This window comes from Somniosus microcephalus, unplaced genomic scaffold (assembly GCF_052327205.1).
Source record: "Somniosus microcephalus isolate GS21.2 unplaced genomic scaffold, FLI_Smic_1.0 unresolved_chr2, whole genome shotgun sequence".
Classification (NCBI taxonomy): domain Eukaryota; kingdom Metazoa; phylum Chordata; class Chondrichthyes; order Squaliformes; family Somniosidae; genus Somniosus; species Somniosus microcephalus.
The window spans coordinates 21809886-21830752 of record NW_028225180.1 but is presented as its reverse complement, the minus strand read 5'-3'; the positions used below and the strand labels follow the sequence as shown (position 1 = coordinate 21830752).

General features: G+C 44.4%; 1 protein-coding gene across 1 annotated transcript; it reads right to left on the bottom strand.

Moving 5' to 3' along the window:
- Window positions 1-18875: 18875 nt before the first annotated feature.
- LOC147092256 (uncharacterized) lies at window positions 18876-20528 on the bottom strand. The gene is made up of 2 exons (XM_085975637.1): window positions 20105-20528; window positions 18876-19370 (listed from the first exon to the last, which is right to left on the bottom strand). Exons 1-2 carry the CDS (start codon window positions 20147-20149, stop codon window positions 19017-19019), a joined length of 399 nt encoding a protein of 132 aa, XP_085831763.1. The 5' UTR covers window positions 20150-20528; the 3' UTR covers window positions 18876-19016.
- Between the last annotated feature and the right edge of the window lie 339 nt (window positions 20529-20867).

Below are 20867 nucleotides of genomic sequence, written 5' to 3'. Positions count from 1 at the left end.
TCCTCAGGTTGTGACATGTTGTTACATATTTGGCCCCAAGGTATGGTCTGTCTCCTTCTCCTAGGACTAATCTCAATTTTGAGAGGTCACCCAATTCCTTGAAATCTGGGGTTGTTTGGCTTAGCTTGTTGAATAATATGTTTCTTGATGTGTTGAATTTTTCGCATTTTAGGAGGAAATGCATCTCTGTTTCAACCTCGCCGGCCAGACATTGATCGCATATTCTATTCTCTCTAGGCTGCCAGGATTTCTTGTATCTGCCTTTTTCAATTTCCAGTTGGTGGTCGCTTAGTCTGTACCTGGTGAGGGTCTGTCTCTGTTTTGTGTCTCTGATGGTCGTGAGGTAGTCTGCCAGTTTATATTCTCTTTTTAGGGCCCGGTAACATTCTAATCTGCTTTGGCTTTCGGTTATTTTGTTCCAATGTTCCAGGTAGGTTTCTTTGCATTTTTTAATGATTTGGTTCACTCGGATTGGTGTTTGGACGGCTGTGTTGGTCTGGGGCTGGTCAGGGTCCGGCTGAGTACTTAGTTTCAGTAGCAGCTGACTCAGGGGACTCTTTTCTGGGTTTAGCTCTTGGGTCTGAAAGGCTTTGAAATGAAGGGTGTCTGGGGAGCTAGATTTGAGGTGATTTAGGAAGTTTAGTGCTCGTTTTTGGATGTTTATTATCAGTGGGTATCTGCCTAGTTCGGCTCTGCATGCATTTGTTGGCGTTTTTCTTTGGGTGCGAAGGATGCTTCGGCAGAATTCTGCATGTAGGGCTTCTATTGTGTGTTTTTCCCATTTAGTGTAGCTTTGGTGATTTAGCGGGCCCCATACTTCACTACCGTACAGTGCAATGGGCAGGATTATGCTGTCAAATATTTTGAGCCAGATTTTGATTGGGATTTGGATGTTGTAGAATTTTCTTTTTATTGCATATAGGGCTCTTCGTGCTTTTTCTTTTAGTGCATTCACTGCTATGCTGAAGCTCCCTGACGCTGTAATAGTTAGACCAAGGTAGGTGTAGCTCATAGTGTGTCCTATAGTGGTATCACTGAGGGTAAACTGGTATTTGTTTTCCTGACATCTGGGCCTTTTTTGAAAAATCATGATGTTGGTTTTCTTTAGATTTACTGTTAGAGCCCAATTTTGGCAGTATTTGTCGAGTAGGTCTAGTTGTTGCTGTAATCCCTGTTCTGTGGGAGACAGCAGAACCAGGTCGTCCGCATAGAACAGGGATTTCACTTCTCCATCCAGGAGACGGAGACCTGGTGACTCGCTTTGCTCCAGCATGTCTGCTAATTCATTTATGTATATGTTGAACAGGGTTGGGCTCAAATTGCAGCCCTGCTGGACGCCTCTTCTCTGAGTGAAGAAATCGGTGCGTTTGTCTCCAATTTTGACCCCGCATTTGTTTTTCAGATACATTGATTTCATAAGGTCATAGACTTTGCCCCCTATTCCACACTGAAGAATTTTATAATAGAGCCCTTCGTGCCATATAGAGTCAAAAGCTTTCTTGAAGTCGATGAAACAGGCGAATATTTTCCCATTTTTTGTTTGGTGTATATGTTTTTCAATGAGGGTGTGAAGGGTATAGATATGGTCGGCGGTGCTGTGTTTTGGAAGAAAGCCTATTTGGTTTTTTCTGAGGATATTATGTTTGTTAAGAAAATCAAGTAATCTACTATTTAGAATACTGCAGAATAACTTCCCTAGACAACTGTTGACACAGATGCCGCGGTAGTTATTTGGGTCTGATTTGTTTCCACTTTTATATATGGGGGAGATTAGTCCTTGGCACCAGATATCGGGAAAACAGCCTGAACGTAATATGATGTTGAATAATTTGAGTACCGCACCCTGCATCTCCATATTGCTGAACTTGAGCATTTCATTTTTGATGTTGTCTGGGCCACAGGCTTTCTTTAGGTGGAGAGATTTTGTTTTTGTGGCCAGTTCTTTCCATGTGATTGGGGAGTCTAGAGGGTTTTGGTTGTCTTTAATTGTTGCTTCTAATGTGTGGAGTTTTTCTGTGACCTGATGTTGACTTGGGTTTGTTTCGTTTATTGGGATGTCTTTGTAGAGGTTTTCAAAATGTGTTCTCCAGATGTCGCCATCTTGGATTGGTAATGCTTGCAATTGTGTTGTACTCAGGTTATTCCACATTTCCCAGAATTGTTTTGGATTGGTGGCGTTTTCAATTTCTTCGAGTATTTTGTGGGTATAGTTTTGTGTTTTGTTCCTAATGGTGTGTTTATATCTTTTGAGGGTTTCATTGTATCTAGTACGTAGGTCCGGATTGTTTGGTTGCCGATGCTTTTGGTTTGATATTTTTCTCAGGTCTTTTCTGGCATTTTTGCATTCGTGGTCAAACCATTTCTTATTTTTATTTTGTCTTTTGTGACGCTTCCTCTTCTGTTTCACAAGGTCTCTCTCTCTCTGTCTCTCTCTCTGTCTCTCTCTCTTTCACTGTCTCTCTCTTTCTCTGTCTCTCTCTCGCTCTGTCTCTCTCTCTGTCTCTCTCTCTCGCTGTCTCTCTCTCTCTCTCTGTCTGTCTTTCTGTCTCTCTGTCTCTCTCTCTGTCTCTTTCTCTGTCTCTCTCTTTCTCTACCTCTCTGTCTCTCTCTCTCTCTGTCTGTCTTTCTGTCTCTCTGTCTCTCTCTCTCTGTCTCACTCTCTCTGTCTCTATCTTTCTGTCTCCCTCTCTCTGTCTCTGTCTGTCTCTCTCTCTGTCTCTCTCTCTCTCTGTCTCTCTCTCTGTCTCTCTCTCAGTCTCTCTCTGTCTCTCTCTCAGTCTCTCTCTCTGTCTCTCTCTCTCTGTCTCGCTCTCTCTCTCTCTGTCTCTCTCTCTCTCTGTCTCTCAGTCTCTCTCTCTGTCTCTCTCTCTCTGTCTCTCTCTCTCTCTCTCTGTCTCTCTCTCTCTGTCTCTCTCCAATTCCAATTCCAATTCCAATTCAAATGCTTTATTGGCATGAAAGTTTACAGAGAACCATATTGCCAAAGCTTACATAGCAAAAAGGTACAGTTTTCCAACATTCTGTAGGTGTCAATCGATTTGATATTTGTTGGGTACATACAATATTACTTTTAAACAATATTAATTTTAAACAGTCTTTGTACTTCATTTGGTACGTTCAATATTAATTTTAAACAGTCTTAATTATAAACAGTCCTCAGGTTGTGACATGTTGTTACATATTTGGCCCCAAGGTATGGTCTGTCTCCTTCTCCTAGGACTAATCTCAATTTTGACAGGTCATCCAATTCCTTGAAATCTGGGGTTGTTTGGCTTAGCTTGTTGAATAATATGTTTCTTGATGTGTTGAATTTTTCGCATTTTAGGAGGAAATGCATTTCTGTTTCAACCTCGCCGGCCAGACATTGATCGCATATTCTATTCTCTCTAGGCTGCCAGGATTTCTTGTATCTGCCTTTTTCAATTTCCAGTTGGTGGTCGCTTAGTCTGTACCTGGTGAGGGTCTGTCTCTGTTTTGTGTCTCTGATGGTCGTGAGGTAGTCTGCCAGTTTATAATCTCTTTTTAGGGCCCGGTAACATTCTAATCTGCTTTTGCTTTCGGTTATTTTGTTCCAATGTTCCAGGTAGGTTTCTTTGCATTGTTTAATGATTTGGTTCACTCGGATTGGTGTTTGGACGGCTGTGTTGGTCTGGGGCTGGTCAGGGTCCGGCTGAGTACTTAGTTTCAGTAGCAGCTGACTCAGGGGACGCTTTTCTGGGTTTAGCTCTTGGGTCTGAAAGGCTTTGAAATGAAGGGTGTCTGGGGAGCTAGATTTGAGGTGATTTAGGAAGTTTAGTGCTCGTTTTTGGATGTTTATTATCAGTGGGTATCTGCCTAGTTCGGCTCTGCATGCATTTGTTGGCGTTTTTCTTTGGGTGCGAAGGATGCTTCGGCAGAATTCTGCATGTAGGGCTTCTATTGTGTGTTTTTCCCATTTAGTGTAGCTTTGGTGATTTAGCGGGCCCCATACTTCACTACCGTACAGTGCAATGGGCAGGATTATGCTGTCAAATATTTTGAGCCAGATTTTGATTGGGATTTGGATGTTGTAGAATTTTCTTTTTATTGCATATAGGGCTCTTCGGGCTTTTTCTTTTAGTGCATTCACTGCTATGCTGAAGCTCCCTGATGCTGTAATAGTTCAACCAAGGTAGGTGTAGCTCATACTGTGTCCTATAGTGGTATCACTGAGGGTAAACTGGTATTTGTTTTCCTGACATCTGGGCCTTTTTTGAAAAATCATGATGTTGGTTTTCTTTAGATTTACTGTTAGAGCCCAATTTTGGCAGTATTTGTCGAGTAGGTCTAGTTGTTGCTGTAATCCCTGTTCTGTGGGAGACAGCAGAACCAGGTCGTCCGCATAGAACAGGGATTTCACTTCTCCATCCAGGAGACGGAGACCTGGTGACTCGCTTTGCTCCAGCATGTCTGCTAATTCATTTATGTATATGTTGAACAGGGTCGGGCTCAAATTGCAGCCCTGCCGGACGCCTCTTCTCTGGGTGAAGAAATCGGTGCGTTTGTCTCCAATTTTGACCCCGCATTTGTTTTTCAGATACATTGATTTCATAAGGTCATAGACTTTGCCCCCTATTCCACACTGAAGAAGTTTATAATAGAGCCCTTCGTGCCATATAGAGTCAAAGGCTTTCTTGAAGTCGATGAAACAGGTGAATATTTTCCCATTTTTTGTTTGGTGTATATGTTTTTCAATGAGGGTGTGAAGGGTATAGATATGGTCGGCGGTGCGGTGTTTTGGGAGAAAGCCTATTTGGTTTTTTCTGAGGATATTATGTTTGTTAAGAAAATCAAGTAATCTACTATTTAGAATACTGCAGAATGACTTCCCTAGACAACTGTTGACACAGATGCCGCGGTAGTTATTTGGGTCTGATTTGATTCCACTTTTATATATGGGGGAGATTAGTCCTTGGCACCAGATATCGGGAAAACAGCCTGAACGTAATATGATGTTGAATAATTTGAGTACCGCACCCTGCATCTCCATATTGCTGAACTTGAGCATTTCATTTTTGATGTTGTCTGGGCCACAGGCTTTCTTTAGGTGGAGAGATTTTGTTTTTGTGGCCAGTTCTTTCCATGTGATTGGGGAGTCTAGAGGGTTTTGGTTGTCTTTAATTGTTGCTCCTAATGTGTGGAGTTTTTCTGTGACCTGATGTTGACTTGGGTTTGTTTCGTTTATTGGGATGTCTTTGTAGAGGTTTTCAAAATGTGTTCTCCAGATGTCGCCATCTTGGATTGGTAATGCTTGCAATTGTGTTGTACTCAGGTTATTCCACATTTCCCAGAATTGTTTTGGATTGGTGGAGTTTTCAATTTCTTCGAGTATTTTGTGGGTATAGTTTTGTGTTTTGTTCCTAATGGTGTGTTTATATCTTTTGAGGGTTTCATTGTATCTAGTACGTAGGTCCGGATTGTTTGGTTGGCGATGCTTTTGGTTTGATATTTTTCTCAGGTCTTTTCTGGCATTTTTGCATTCGTGGTCAAACCATTTCTTATTTTTATTTTGTCTTTTGTGACGCTTCCTCTTCTGTTTCACAAGGTCGGCTTTTACAGCTGCCTCATGGAAGATCATATTTATATCCTCTATGGCCATGTTTACACCATCTCTGGTGATCTCGTATGGGTTTTCTTTAAATTTTGATATTTTACTTGTGAGATCAGGTGACTTTAGTGCTGTGATGAATTTATCTCCACTGTCTGGGGCCCATCTGTATGTCTGGCTTATTTTATGGAGCTTACTGGGTTCCTTTTTTGTGTCTGTAGTTTGGGCAGAAAGTTTAAGGTACATATTTTTTTGGTTATGGTCTGAGAGGGGGGATTGCTGCCTGACAGTGAATGAGTTGATATCGCAGGGGTCCAGGTCAGTGATTGTATAGTCCACCACACTAGACCCAAGAGTTGAGGAGTATGTGAGTCTCCCTAGGGAGTCCCCTCTGAACCTACCGTTAACTATGTACAGGCCTAAGGCTCGGCAGAGTTGCACTACCTCCCTACCGCTTTTATTTATTTCACGATCAAGGTTGTTCCGATTTGCGATGGCTGGTGTGACATCTAAAGGGGTCTGGCCAAACACATGGTTGTTTCCCTGTGGGTCTATGAAGTCAGGTTCACAACCGGTCCTTGCATTTAGGTCCCCACATATTATCACCTTTCCTTGGGCCTGGAAATGGCTGATTTCCATGTGGAGAGTATCAAATAACTCCTCTTCGAAATATGGCGATTCTATTGGGGGTATGTAGATCGCACATAAGTAAACATCTTTTTTTGCTATTCCTATATTTTTATCTAGTTTTAGCCATACGTGTGATTTTCCCTGTTTTACCGGTGAGATGTGTTTGTCCAGTTCTCCCTTATACCACACCAATATTCCCCCGGAGGTTCTGCCCTTGCGTGTTTTAGTGTTCTTTACTGAGGGCACAATGATTTCATGGTACATTGGAGGACAGTGGGTCGGCACGTCCTTTTGGCACCATGTTTCTGTTAACACAATTATATCAATGTCTTTTATATCTTTTAGGAATTCAGGGTCTGTACTCTTCATCCCAAAATTTGAGGAGCGGAGGCCCTGGATATTCCAGCAGCTTATGTGGAAAGAACGCATTTATATAGTTCAAAAAAACGAAATAAAATGGACCTATTTTGTGGGATGAGTGTGGAAACACTATTTTCTATAATGCTAAATGATGATTTAGTATAAATTTCATGAGGCATGCACATATAGCTATCTAATAATAGTAATAATACTGATAAGATAACAATAATGATAATGATAAATAACAATATTAATAATTTCTCCGGCTTTCTATCAGGCTGTTCAGCATCATCATGATCTTTCTCAATTCTTGGTCTACAGTCTGTGGTCTAGAGGGGGGTCTTGGGTCAGGTATAAAAGCACGGTTCTGTTGTTGGTTTTGTATAGGGGGGTGGGGGACATTGGTGGTCCTGTTTGGGCTCCCAATGGTAGAGGGGGTGGGAGGGCTGCGTCTTTTGGCAGTGTTTATGAGGTTTCTTGCGAAGACCCACATCCGCTGTTTGAGTAGACGTATTTCGTCATAGAGGTCCCTTGTGTTGATGTTTGGATGATGGGCCAGGGAGACGTTGGGGAAGACAGAACATCTCGTGTTGATCTCCCTGTTGGTGTTGTGGATTATATAGGCTGGGGTGTCCTTTCTGGGCAGTAGTGTGGAGGTCACGATCCGCGCCTCGGGGAATTCCCTGCTGGCCTTTTCCGCCATCCTGCTCACCGCCCTAGCAGTGCCTTCCTGTAGGGTGCGTAGGTCGTTCATGCCTGTGTGGATCACAATCCATTTGGGGCTTCCAAGGGATTCTTTGTTCAGGATCTTCATTGCTTGGTCTGTGTTGCTGCACCATTTTTTCAGGACTTGATGGTCTGGGAACAGCCTCTGGGGGTCCAGAAACTTTCCGTTGGAGTCGGTCAGCAGGACCGCCTGAGGGGCTGGTTTTTCAGACTGGGTAACAGTAGTCTGGGTAGGACTCGCCTGGTGGCTGGTTGTTGGCTGGGTTTCTGGGATATGTTGTGTGGCAGGAGCGGGGTTTGGGGCTTTCGGTGTGTCCTCGTTTGGGGGGGTATCTGACGGTTTTTGTGTTCCCGTGTGTGAGGGCTGGGTAGCAGTAGTCTGGGCATGACTTGACTGAGGGCTGGTTGGAGCGGGGTTTGTGGCTTTCGGTGTGTCTTCGTGTGGGGTGGCATCCGGCGGGTTCTGTGTCCTTGTGTGTGTTGTTTTTGTGTCCTCAGGTTTTTGGACCTTAAGAGGTTTGTGTTGCCTGCTGAGCCTTTCTACGGTCTCCTTCGTTTTGTTTAGTTGAGTACGGAATTCTTTGATCTCATTTCTTTGCTCCTCTATGGTCTTTCTCAGCTTGTGGATGGTGGACTCGTGTTCCGTTTTTAGCTGTTTGAATTCCTCCTTCAAATTCTTGGCCAGTGTTTCTCTGTATTCGTTGAAATCGAGTTCTAGTTTGGCCAGATTCTCTTTCATCATTTTGTTTTCGTTGAGAGGTGTGGGGGGGGTGGAGATGGCCAGGGAGGTGTTTTCCTCTGCTGGTCTCTCTACTTCTTCCTCCACTTGGCTCTCATCATCCTCTGTTCGACTCTCTTTTGCTTCCTGTCCATTGGTCCTCTTTGTGTCTGTCTTAGTTTTCAACTGGGGGAATTCCTTTTCGAAGGAGTCCAGATTTTCCACATTCCCCTGTATCATGATCTTTCTATTTTTGTTGTAGTAGCTTATGGTTAGCAGGGGGTCATCTTTATCTAGGTTTCCATCTTTACATATTTTCAGTCTGCCTCCACTGCCAATACCTTCACTGGAGACGTATGCGTAGTGTTTTTGTAAAGTCTCCTTCCAGGAGGTGACGTATTCGGTGTAGAATATAAGGTTGTTCTTCAGCTTAGTCCCTTTGCGTGTGGTATAGTCAACGTAGAGGATCTCTGGGTTATTTTTTAGTGTTGTGTACTTGTATTTTTCCTTTGCATTATTTTTTGTGCATTGCTCAGGATATATCATTTCCCTGCTCATTGTAGTCGTTTGTTTTTTGTCTCAGATAGATAACTTTTTTTTTTTCTCTTTTTTGTGTCGTGTTCCACCTTAGCCCACTTTTAGGTCCAAAATTGGGAGTTTTTCAGGGGTTCATTTTTGATATAGCTGCTCTTAACGGTTTATCTTTCTCTTTCTCTCACAGGCTCTTGGTTCGGGTAGTTTATCGTTTCTCTCGGGTTTCTATTCCTTTTCCTCGCGGGTTTGTTGTTCTTTATTCAGGTTTTTTTCGAACTAAATTTAAATAAAATTAAACTTTTTCCGAACTAACTTTAACTAAAATGAAACTTAGGTAGAATTAGGTAAAACTTATTTCTCCGGTTTTTTTTTTCCTCTTCCGACTCTCTCACTCGCTCTCCGGGTCTCGGACTCGCTCTCTCTCTCCGTGCTCCAAACTCGTCCACTCTCCGTGCCCCGGACTCATTCGCTTTCCGCGTTCTGGGCGGATCTCTTCGCGTCGTCGTGTCGGTCTCAGGCCCCCGGGTTTTTTGACTGACCAGGCTGCTTTCTGCCCTGGTCTCCCGGTCTCCGTTCCCGCGGTCTCTGGGCCTCGCGGTCTCGGGTTCACCCTCCCCAGGCCTCTTACTCGTTTTCCCGGTTCGGGCCGCTCCTCCCGTTCTCCGACCTCGCGGTCTCGGGTTCGCCCTCCCCAGGCCTCTTACTCGTTTTCCCGGTTCGGGCCGCTCCTCCCGGTCTCCGATACCGCGGTCTCTGGGCCTCGCGTTCTCGGGTTCACCCTCCCCAGGCCTCTTACTTACTGTCCTGGTTCGGGCTGCTCCTCCCAGTCTCCGGTCTCGCGGTTCAGGCCTCTGTTTCTCTCTCTCTCCAGCTTTCTCTGTCTCTCTCTCGCCAGCTTTCTCTGTCTCTCTCTCGCCAGCTTTCTCTATCTCTCTCTCACCACTCTGCTCTCTCTCTCTCCCCTCTCTCTCTCTCCCCCTCTCTCAGTTCAGTTCAGTTCAGTTCAGTTCAGTTCAAATGCTTTATTGGCATGAAAGTTTACAGAGAACCATATTGCCAAAGCTTACATAGCAAAAAGGTACAGTTTTCCAACCTTCTGTAGGTGTCAATCGATTTGACATTTGTTGGGTACATACAATATTACTTTTAAACAATATTAATTTTAAACAGTCTTTCTACTTCATTTGGTACGTTCAATATTAATTTTAAACAGTCTTACTTTTAAACAGTCCTCAGGTTGTGACATGTTGTTACATATTTGGCCCCAAGGTATGGTCTGTCTCCTTCTCCTAGGACTAATCTCAATTTTGACAGATCATCCAATTCCTTGAAATCTGGGGTTGTTTGGCTTAGCTTGTTGAATAATATGTTTCTTGATGTGTTGAATTTTTCGCATTTTAGGAGGAAATGCATTTCTGTTTCAACCTCGCCAGCCAGACATTGATCGCATATTCTATTCTCTCTAGGCTGCCAGGATTTCTTGTATCTGCCTTTTTCAATTTCCAGTTGGTGGTCGCTTAGTCTGTACCTGGTGAGGGTCTGTCTCTGTTTTGTGTCTCTGATGGTCGTGAGGTAGTCTGCCAGTTTATATTCTCTTTTTAGGGCCCGGTAACATTCTAATCTGCTTTGGCTTTCGGTTATTTTGTTCCAATGTTCCAGGTAGGTTTCTTTGCATTTTTTAATGATTTGGTTCACTCGGATTGGTGTTTGGACGGCTGTGTTGGTCTGGGGCTGGTCAGGGTCCGGCTGAGTACTTAGTTTCAGTAGCAGCTGACTCAGGGGACTCTTTTCTGGGTTTAGCTCTTGGGTCTGAAAGGCTTTGAAATGAAGGGTGTCTGGGGAGCTAGATTTGAGGTGATTTAGGAAGTTTAGTGCTCGTTTTTGGATGTTTATTATCAGTGGGTATCTGCCTAGTTCGGCTCTGCATGCATTTGTTGGCGTTTTTCTTTGGGTGCGAAGGATGCTTCGGCAGAATTCTGCATGTAGGGCTTCTATTGTGTGTTTTTCCCATTTAGTGTAGCTTTGGTGATTTAGCGGGCCCCATACTTCACTACCGTACAGTGCAATGGGCAGGATTATGCTGTCAAATATTTTGAGGCAGATTTTGATTGGGATTTGGATGTTGTAGAATTTTCTTTTTATTGCATATAGGGCTCTTCGGGCTTTTTCTTTTAGTGCATTCACTGCTATGCTGAAGCTCCCTGATGCTGTAATAGTTAGACCAAGGTAGGTGTAGCTCATAGTGTGTCCTATAGTGGTATCACTGAGGGTAAACTGGTATTTGTTTTCCTGACATCTGGGTCTTTTCTGAAAAATCATGATGTTGGTTTTCTTTAGATTTACTGTTAGAGCCCAATTTTGGCAGTATTTGTCGAGTAGGTCTAGTTGTTGCTGTAATCCCTGTTCTGTGGGAGACAGCAGAACCAGGTCGTCCGCATAGAACAGGGACTTCACTTCTCCATCCAGGAGACGGAGACCTGGTGATTCGCTTTGCTCCAGCATGTCTGCTAATTCATTTATGTATATGTTGAACAGGGTCGGGCTCAAATTGCAGCCCTGCCGGACGCCTCTTCTCTGGGTGAAGAAATCGGTGCGTTTGTCTCCAATTTTGACCCCGCATTTGTTTTTCAGATACATTGATTTAATAAGGTCATAGACTTTGCCCCCTATTCCACACTGAAGAAGTTTATAATAGAGCCCTTCGTGCCATATAGAGTCAAAGGCTTTCTTGAAGTCGATGAAACAGGCGAATATTTTCCCATTTTTTGTTTGGTGTTTATGTTTTTCAATGAGGGTGTGAAGGGTATAGATATGGTCGGCGGTGCGGTGTTTTGGAAGAAAGCCTATTTGGTTTTTTCTGAGGATATTATGTTTGTTAAGAAAATCAAGTAATCTACTATTTAGAATACTGCAGAATAACTTCCCTAGACAACTGTTGACACAGATGCCGCGGTAGTTATTTGGGTCTGATTTGTTTCCACTTTTATATATGGGGGAGATTAGTCCTTGGCACCAGATATCGGGAAAACAGCCTGAGCGTAATATGATGTTGAATAGTTTGAGTATCGCACCCTGCATCTCCATATTGCTGAACTTTAGCATTTCATTTTTGATGTTGTCTGGGCCACAGGCTTTCTTTAGGTGGAGAGATTTTGTTTTTGTGGCCAGTTCTTTCCATGTGATTGGGGAGTCTAGAGGGTTTTGGTTGTCTTTAATTGTTGCTTCTAATGTGTGGAGTTTTTCTGTGACCTGATGTTGACTTGGGTTTGTTTTGTTTATTGGGATGTCTTTGTAGAGGTTTTCAAAATGTGTTCTCCAGATGTCGCCATCTTGGATTGGTAATGCTTGCAATTGTGTTGTACTCAGGTTATTCCACATTTCCCAGAATTGTTTTGGATTGGTGGAGTTTTCAATTTCTTCGAGTATTTTGTGGGTATAGTTTTGTGTTTTGTTCCTAATGGTGTGTTTATATCTTTTGAGGGTTTCATTGTATCTAGTACGTAGGTCCGGATTGTTTGGTTGCCGATGCTTTTGGTTTGATATTTTTCTCAGGTCTTTTCTGGCATTTTTGCATTCGTGGTCAAACCATTTCATATTTTTATTTTGTCTTTTGTGACGCTTCCTCTTCTGTTTCACGAGGTCGGCTTTTACAGCTGCCTTATGGAAGATCATATTTATATCCTCTATGGCCGTGTTTACACCATCTCTGGTGATCTCATATAGATTTTCTTTAAATTTTGAAATTTTACTTGTGAGATCAGGTGAATTTAGTGCTGTGATGAATTTATCTCCACTGTCTGGGGCCCATCTGTATGTCTGGTTTATTTTATGTAGCTTACTTGGTTCCTTTTTTGTGTCTGTAGTTTGGGCAGAAAGTTTAAGGTACACATTTATTTGGTTATGGTCTGAGAGGGGGGATTGCTGCCTGACAGTGAATGCGTTGATATCGCAGGGGTCCAGGTCAGTGATTGTATAGTCCACCACACTAGACCCAAGAGTTGAGGAGTATGTGAGTCTCCCTTGGGAGTCCCCTCTGAACCTACCATTAACTATGTACAGGCCTAAGGCTCGGCAGAGTTGCACTACCTCCCTACCGCTTTTATTTATTTCACGATCAAGGTTGTTCCGATTTGCGATGGCTGGTGTGACATCTAAAGGGGTCTGGCCAAACACATGGTTGTTTCCCTGTGGGTCTATGAAGTCAGGTTCACAACCGGTCCTTGCATTTAGGTCCCCACATATTATCACCTTTCCTTGGGCCTGGAAATGGCTGATTTCCATGTGGAGAGTATCAAATAACTCCTCTTCGAAATATGGCGAATCTATTGGAGGTATGTAGATCGCACATAAGTAAACATCTTTTTTTGCTATTCCTATATTTTTATCTAGTTTTAGCCATACGTGTGATTTCCCCTGTTTTACCGGTGAGATGTGTTTGTCCAGTTCTCCCTTATACCACACCAATATTCCCCCGGAGGTTCTGCCCTTGCGTGTTTTAGTGTTCTTTACTGAGGGCACAATGATTTCATGGTACATTGGAGGACAGTGGGTCGGCATGTCCTTTTGGCACCATGTTTCTGTTAACACAATTATATCAATGTCTTTTATAGCTTTTAGGAATTCAGGGTCTGTACTCTTCATCCCAAAAGTTGAGGAGCGGAGGCCCTGGATATTCCAGCAGCTTATGTGAAAAGAACGCATTTATATAGTTCAATAAAACGAAATAAAATGGACCTATTTTGTGGGATGAGTGTGGAAACACTATTTTCTATAATGCTAAATGATGATTTAGTATAAATTTCATGAGGCATGCACATATATCTATCTAATAATAGTAATAATACTGATAAGATAACAATAATGATAATGATAAATACCAATATTAATAATTTCTCCGGCTTTCTATCAGGCTGTTCAGCATCGTCATGATCTTTCTCAGTTCTTGGTCTACAGTCTGTGGTCTAGAGGGGGGTCTTGGGTCAGGTATAAAAGCACGGTTCTGTTGTTGGTTTTGTAAAGGGGGGTAGGGGACATTGGTGGTCCTGTTTGGGCTCCCAATGGTAGAGGGGGTGGGAGGGCTGCGTCTTTTGGCAGTGTTTATGAGGTTTCTTGCGAAGACCCACATCCGCTGTTTGAGTAGATGTATTTCGTCATAGAGGTCCCTTGTGTTGATGTTTGGATGATGGGCCAGGGAGACGTTGGGGAGGACAGAACATCTCGTGTCGATCTCCCTGTTGGTGTTGTGGATTATATAGGCTGGGGTGTCCTTTCTGGGCAGTAGTGTGGAGATCACGATCCGCGCCTCGGGGAATTCCCTGCTGGCCTTTTCTGCCATCCTGCTCACCGCCCAAGCCGTGCCTTCCTGTAGGGTGCGTAGGTCGTTCGTGCCTGTGTGGATCACAATCCATTTGGGGCTTCCAAGGGATTCTTTGTTCAGGATCTTCATTGCTTGGCCTGTGTTGCTGCACCATTTTTTCAGGACTTGATGCTCTGGGAACAGCCTCTGGGGGTCCAGAAACTTTCCGTTGGAGTCGGTCAGCAGGACCGCCTGAGGGGCTGGTTTTTCAGACTGGGTAACAGTAGTCTGGGTAGGGCTCGCCTGGTGGCTGGTTGTTGGCTGGGTTTCTGGGATATGTTGTGTGGCAGGAGCGGGGTTTGGGGCTTTCGGTGTGTCATCGTTTGGGGGGGTATCTGTCGGTTTTTGTGTTCCTGTGTGTGAGGACTGGGTAGCAGTAGTCTGGGCATGACTCGACTGAGAGCTGGTTGGAGCGGGGTTTGTGGCTTTCAGTGTGTCTTCGTGTGGGGTGGCATCCGGCGGGTTCTGTGTCTTTGTGTGTGTTGTTTTTGTGTCCTCAGGTTTTTGGACCTTAAGAGGTTTGTGTTGCCTGCTGAGCCTTTCTACGGTCTCCTTCGTTTTGTTTTGTTGAGTACGGAGTTCTTTGATCTCATTTCTTTGCTCCTCTATGGTCTTTCTCATCTTGTGGATGGTGGACTCGTGTTCCGTTTTTAGCTGTTTGAATTCCTCCTTCAAATTCTTGGCCAGTGTTTCTCTGTATTCGTTGAAATCAAGTTCTAGTTTGGCCAGATTCTCTTTCATCATTTTGTTTTCGTTGAGAGGTGTGGGGGGGGTGGAGATGTACAGGGAGGTGTTTTCCTCTGCTGGTCTCTCTTCTTCTTCCTCCACTTGGCTCTCATCATCCTCTGTTCGACTCTCTTTTGCTTCCTGTCCATTGGTCCTCTTTGTGTCTGCCTTAGTTTTCAACTGGGGGAATTCCTTTTCGAAGGTGTCCAGATTTTCCACATTCCCCTGTATCATGATCTTTCTATTTTTGTTGTAGTAGCTTATGGTTAGCAGGGGGTCATCTTTATCTAGGTTTCCATCTTTACATATTTTCAGTCTGCCTCCACTGCCAATACCTTCACTGGAGACGTATGTGTAGTGTTTTTGTAAAGTCTCCTTCCAGGAGGTGACGTATTCGGTGTAGAATATGAGGTTGTTCTTCAGCTTAGTCCCTTTGTGTGTGGTATAGTCAACGTAGAGGATTTCTGGGTTATTTTTTAGTGTTGTGTACTTGTATTTTTCCTTTGCTTTATTTTTTGTGCATTGCTCAGGATATATCATTTCCCTGCTCATTGTAGTCGTTTGTTTTTTGTCTCAGATAGATAACTTTTTTTTTCTCTTTTTTGTGTCGTGTTCCACCTTAGCCCACTTTTAGGTCCAAAATTGGGAGTTTTTCAGGGGTTCATCTTTGATATAGCTGCTCTTAAAGGTTTATCTTTCTCTTTCTCTCACAGGCTCTTGGTTCGGGTAGTTTATCGTTTCTCTCGGGTTTCTATTCCTTTTCCTCGCGGGTTTGTTGTTCTTTTTTCAGGTTTTTTTTTGTTTTTTTTCCGAGCTAAATTTAAATAAAATTAAACTTTTTCCGAACTAACTTTAACTAAAATGAAACTTAGGTAGAGTTAGGTAAAACTTATTTCTCTGGCTTTTTCTCTCCAGCTGGTGTTTCCTCTCCTCTCTCTCTCTCACGCTCTCTCGCTCCGTCTCTCTCTCTCTAGGTGCAGTTACCTCTCTTTGCTCCTTTTCTCCTTTCAGCCGTTTCCCTTCATTCAAATTTCGCGCTCTCAGCTCTCAGCTCCCAACGCTCTCTCCGGTCTTCTGCCCTGGCCCCAGCCTCTCGGCTCGGCTGTGCTGTCCCGGCCCGGTGTTTGTCCGAGTTTCTCCGACCCCGGAGTTTCTCGGGTTTCAGGCCCCGGGCTTGCTCGCTCTCCAGACCCGACCCGATCCGGCACCCCTACCTCTCCACTCGCCTCTTTGACTGGCTCGGGCCACTCCTCCCGGTCTGGGTCTACTCCTGTTGCTGCTCGCTCTCCTTCTCTCCGGTGCCTCGCTCGGCCCGGTTCCTCGGGCCTTTCTCCGGCTTCAGGCTCCGTGCTCCGGTTGCTGCTCGGGCTCTGCTCTCTCCAGCTTTCTCTGTCTCTCTCTCTCTCTATCTATCTCTGTCTCTCTCTCTCTGTCTCTCTCTCTCTGTCTCTCTCTCTCTCTCTCTGTCTCTCTCTCTCTCCCTCTCTCTCTCTCTCTCTCTCTCTCTGTCTCTCTCTCTCTCTGTCTCTCTCTCTCTCTCTCTGTCTCTCTCTCTGTCTCTCTGTCTCCCTCTCTCTCTGTGTCTCTCTGTCTGTCAGTCTCTTTCTCTCTCTGTCTCCCTCTCTCTCTGTCTCTCTCTCTGTCTCTCTCTGTCTCTCTGTCTCCCTCTCTCTCTCTGTCTCTCTGTCTCCCTCTCTCTCTGTGTCTCTCTGTCTGTCAGTCTCTTTCTCTCTCTGTCTCCCTCTCTCTCTGTCTCTCTCTCTGTCTCTCTCTGTCTCTCTCTCTGTCTCTCTGTCTCCCTCTCTCTCTGTCTCTCTCTGTCTCTCTCTCTGTCTCTCTGTCTCCCTCTCTCTCTGTCTCTCTCTTGTGCCCCCTGCTGTTCTTCCAACACTGTCCGTGGGACCTTTCACATCCACCTGAGAGGCAGATGGGGCCTCGGTTGGTGGAGGGGGTAGATGTTTAAGGTGGTGGCTGGGTTGTCGAGCGAGGGGGCTGCTTTCTTCTGGATGGTGTCGAGCTTCTTGAGTGTTGTCACAGCTTCAGTCACTCTGGGGTTTTATCCTCTCGAAGTTTGATTAGTTTATGAATGATCTCCCTCCTTTCTATCTTAAATGTCTTGATATCTTTTTCAATCTCTTCTAATGTCATGTCCACCATGTTAGTCACCCTGGTAAATACTGAGGCAAAGTAATTATTTAATCTTTCTGCCATTTCGCTGTCATTACCTGTGAGTTTTCCGTGTGTATCCCTAGCCCTAGCCTGATTTTCCTTCTGTTATTCATGTGTCTGTAGAATACTTTACTATTTCTTTTGATATTCCCTGATAATCTGAGGCCCTGTTTGCTCTCTTGGGCGGACATAACAGATCCCGTGGCACTATTTCTGTTCTGGACCGATGGACATTCTGAACATTTTATGTGTGTAGATAGCACCCTCTGGTGGTGGTTATTGTGTTAACAGTTTGTATGCTGGAAAGGTCATCTGACTTTTCCTCCTGTGTGAGGTCATTTGACCTTCTTACCTTTCTTCCTGTTGACCCCAGGAAGCAGTTTTACCAGGAAGAACCTGACTTAAGTAATGGAGAATTCCATGAGGGATTCAATCCAGTGTAATCTGACTTCATATGTTAGGCCAAACGCAATATCTGTGAGTATCTTTAGTCCTTAGCATAATAGCAATGTTGTCAGAGTAATATTTTGATAATACTATGTTTATAAAAGGTTAATATTTAATAGTTACAGAAGTTAGTTCAAATGTTAGTTAGTTATACAATTAGTCTGTTCTACTGTTGTAAATATGTTTATATCTTGTGTAATATCGAATGTGTAGTACTCAGTTATGTACAAAACATACTTTGTCTTTGTTTACAGTTTCACAAATTTGTTCAAGTAAAAGCTTCAAACAGCAACCGCTTCCTGTGAAGAATTATTATGAATGAGTGTTTAACTTGCTGGATAGCTAGATAGGAGCACGTCTAGAGCGGCCAGTACAATTTCGAAGAAGAGCAGGGGAGCTCTCCCCGGTGTCCTGGGGCCGATATTTATCCCTCAATCAACACAACAAAAACAGATGATCTGGTCATTATCACATTGCTGTTTGTGGGAGCTTGCTGTGCACAAATTGGCTGCCGTGTTTCCCACATTACAACAGTGACTACACTCCAAAAAAGTACTTCATTGGCTGTAAAGCGCATTGAGACGTCCGGTGGTTGTGAAAGGCGCTATTGAAATGCAAGTCTTTCAAGTCTTTCTTTATCATTTAATTTCGTAGTTTCTCTTTGCTTCCTCATTTTTTTTTACTTCTTCCCTAACCTCTTGGTCTCCCCTTTTGTCTTCCACCCCTTTGTTGTCTCTGTACTCAGTGCCTGCCTTTCTCTTTAGTGTCAATCTTACCCTTATCCCTTGATTCATCCATGGTGACTCGTTACTGGTGAGTTTGTTCTTGCTTTCTGAGGAATCTATTTCTCCTGGACTCTATTGATCACTGTTTCAAAAGCTTCCCACTACTGTTCTATCTCCTTGTCAAAATGTTCTTCCAGTTTATTTTCCCAAGTTCCATCCTCATCCCCTCAAAATCAGCTTTTTCCCCCCAATTTATTACTTTGATCTTTGTCTTACTCATGTCCTTCTCAATCTTTAGCTTAAACCTTATTATGGTGTGATCGCTATTACCTAGATGATCCCTCACGCTTAATTCTTTTATCTGTTCTGGTTCATTCCCCATTACTAGAGCCAGCAGTGCTGCCTCGCTTGTTGTGTACTGGGTGTAAGGAGCCCTGAACATGTTGTAGAAACTCTATTCCCTGCACCCCTTCCCTATCTCTTCGTGTCAGTTTATTTGGGGTGGTTGAAATCTTCCATGATTATTATTCGAAGTTTTTTTTACTCACTTCATAGATTTGCCCACATATTTCCTCCTCCACTTCCCTTCTGCTATTTGGTGATCTGCCGATTGTCCTATTAGCGTGATCCATCCCTTCTTAGCCTTTGTCTCAATCCCTATGGATTCTGGCTCCATCTTAATGTTAGTTACATCCCTTTTATTCTCCTCCCATTATGTTATCTTGAATTAGTACAGCTCCACCCCCTTCTTCCTTCCCTCTCCTTTGCCATATCCTGCAATATTTCATTGCCCATCCTGTCCTTTCTGTAGCCGTGTTTCAGTTATCCCCACTACCCCTGGCTCCTGGCTACAGATTATTGACTCCGTTCCCCCCTGTGTTGTTTCGGATGCTGTAGATGCAACTTCATTAGCTTTTATTCATTGACTCACTTAATTTTCAAGCATTTAGTTTAATAGCGAATAGTTAAATGAGCAATTGCACAGTGTATTGAGAGACAGGGGTCTCACAGTTGGGGTGTGGGTCCTCCTCACTCCTCAGTCACACAGGGACGATGGGATTAGCCCCCCACCACCTTGTGAACCACTTGGAGGTCCATGGTCCCCTTCAGTTGATAGCCACGCAGGTCCATGCCATCCTCCAGGGTTCGGCTCTTGAAGTACAGGATCTGGCTCTCAGCAGGCACGTCAGATCCCCCTGCGATCTTCACCTTCAGCTCCCGGACGCTGATCCCGGGACTAACACTCAGCCGGATCTTCCGTCCATTACAAAACCGAACCTGGACGGAAAGCTGCTGGGGGCTGCTGGACGGGGGCACTGCATTCTGGGGCTGAGCTCCAACATGGACGGCATTCAGGCCCTTTGCCTGTGGGGTATCAAGATGGGCACTGGGCTGGGCAGCAGGCTGGCAGATCTGTTGAGAAGAAACAAACCATTTACTAGCTCAATCAAAGCCCCTCAGCATTGTCAACACCTCGATTAAATCTCTTCTTAACCTTCTCTGCTCTACGGAGAACAATCCCAGCTTCTCCAGTCTCTCCACATAACCTAATCCCTCATCCCTGGTACCATTCTGGTCAATCTCCCCTTAACCTTCTCTGCTCTAAGGAGAACAATCCCAGCTTCTCCAGTCTCTCCACGTAACTGAAGTCCCTCATCCCTGGTACCATTCTGGTCAATCTCCCCTTAACCTTCTCTGCTCTAAGGAGAACAATCCCAGCTTCTCCAGTCTCTCCACGTAACTGAAGTCCCTCATCCCTGGTACCATTCTGGTCAATCTCCCCTTAACCTTCTCTGCTCTAAGGAGAACAATCCGAGCTTCTCCAGTCTCTCCACAGCACTGAAGTCCCTCATCCCTGGTACCATTCTGGTCAATCTCCCCTTAACCTTCTCTGCGCGAAGGGCAACCTTCATTGCTTCACTAAGTCTCTCCACATAACTATTAATTACATCCTATTACCCTGCCTGATTGCTGTAGGTTCAGTCAAGATCTGATATTGGCGATTATGGAAACCGTGTTTAGCAGAAACTGCGAGCCTAAACTAACCGGCGCATTTTCAAGCGCATTTTGGGCGCAATTTCCCGCTTGGACCCGGAGCAGAATCTCCAGCCCTGACGGTAAAGGTTTAAGTAGCAGTCGGTACTCACGGATGAGTGGAGAATCTCCTGATAACTCTTTGCGATCGCGGTCATGATTCGGGCTGTTCTTGGCTCCTCGGTTCATTGAAGGTCTCTGATCTGTGAACATGGCTCCGAGCCTGAGGCAGTATCTATACACACCCGGGGGGGAATACCTGACCACACTGTTTACCAAATGATCAGAGGTTCAAGTTCACAGTGTGTCAGCATGAAACCAAAAGCACTCTCGAGAGGTGGACCAGGGGCCGGGAACCCGACACAGACTCTCACACTAAGGTGCCCAGGTGACAGAGAGTGAAAGGTCAGTACCATCCCACTGGCCCCCACAGACCCCCCATCAGAGAAAGAGCAGCCCTTCACCTACCACTGTCTGCGTCTGGGCTTGACCCCAAGATATATCCGGAGAGAGAGAGAGACAGAGATATATATATAGAGAGAGAGAGACAGAGTGAGAGAGAGAGAGAGACAGAGAGAGAGAGACAGTGAGAGAGAGACAGAGAGACAGAGAGACAGAGAGAGAGAGACAGTGAGAGAGACAGAGAGAGAGAGAGAGACAGACAGAGAGAGAGAGAGACAGAGAGAGACAGAGACAGAGAGAGAGAGAGAGAGAGAGAGAGAAACAGAGAGAGAAAGAGAGACAGTGAGAGAGAGAGAGACAGAGAGAGAGCTGTCTAGGGAAGTTATTCTGCAGTATTCTAAATAGCAGATTACTGGATTTTCTTAATAAACATAATTTCCTTAGAAAAAATCAAATAGGCTTTCTTCCAAAACA

What these genes read in the sequence shown, in the direction of transcription:
- LOC147092256 (XM_085975637.1), bottom strand. Translation starts at nt 20,149, where the DNA reads ATGACCGCGATCGCAAAGAGTTATCAGGAGATTCTCCACTCATCC. An exon ending in AGGAGATTCTCCACTCATCC is followed by an intron (nt 19,371 to 20,104) that starts GTGAGTACCGAC and finishes TCTTCTCAACAG; the next exon opens with ATCTGCCAGCCTGCTGCCCA.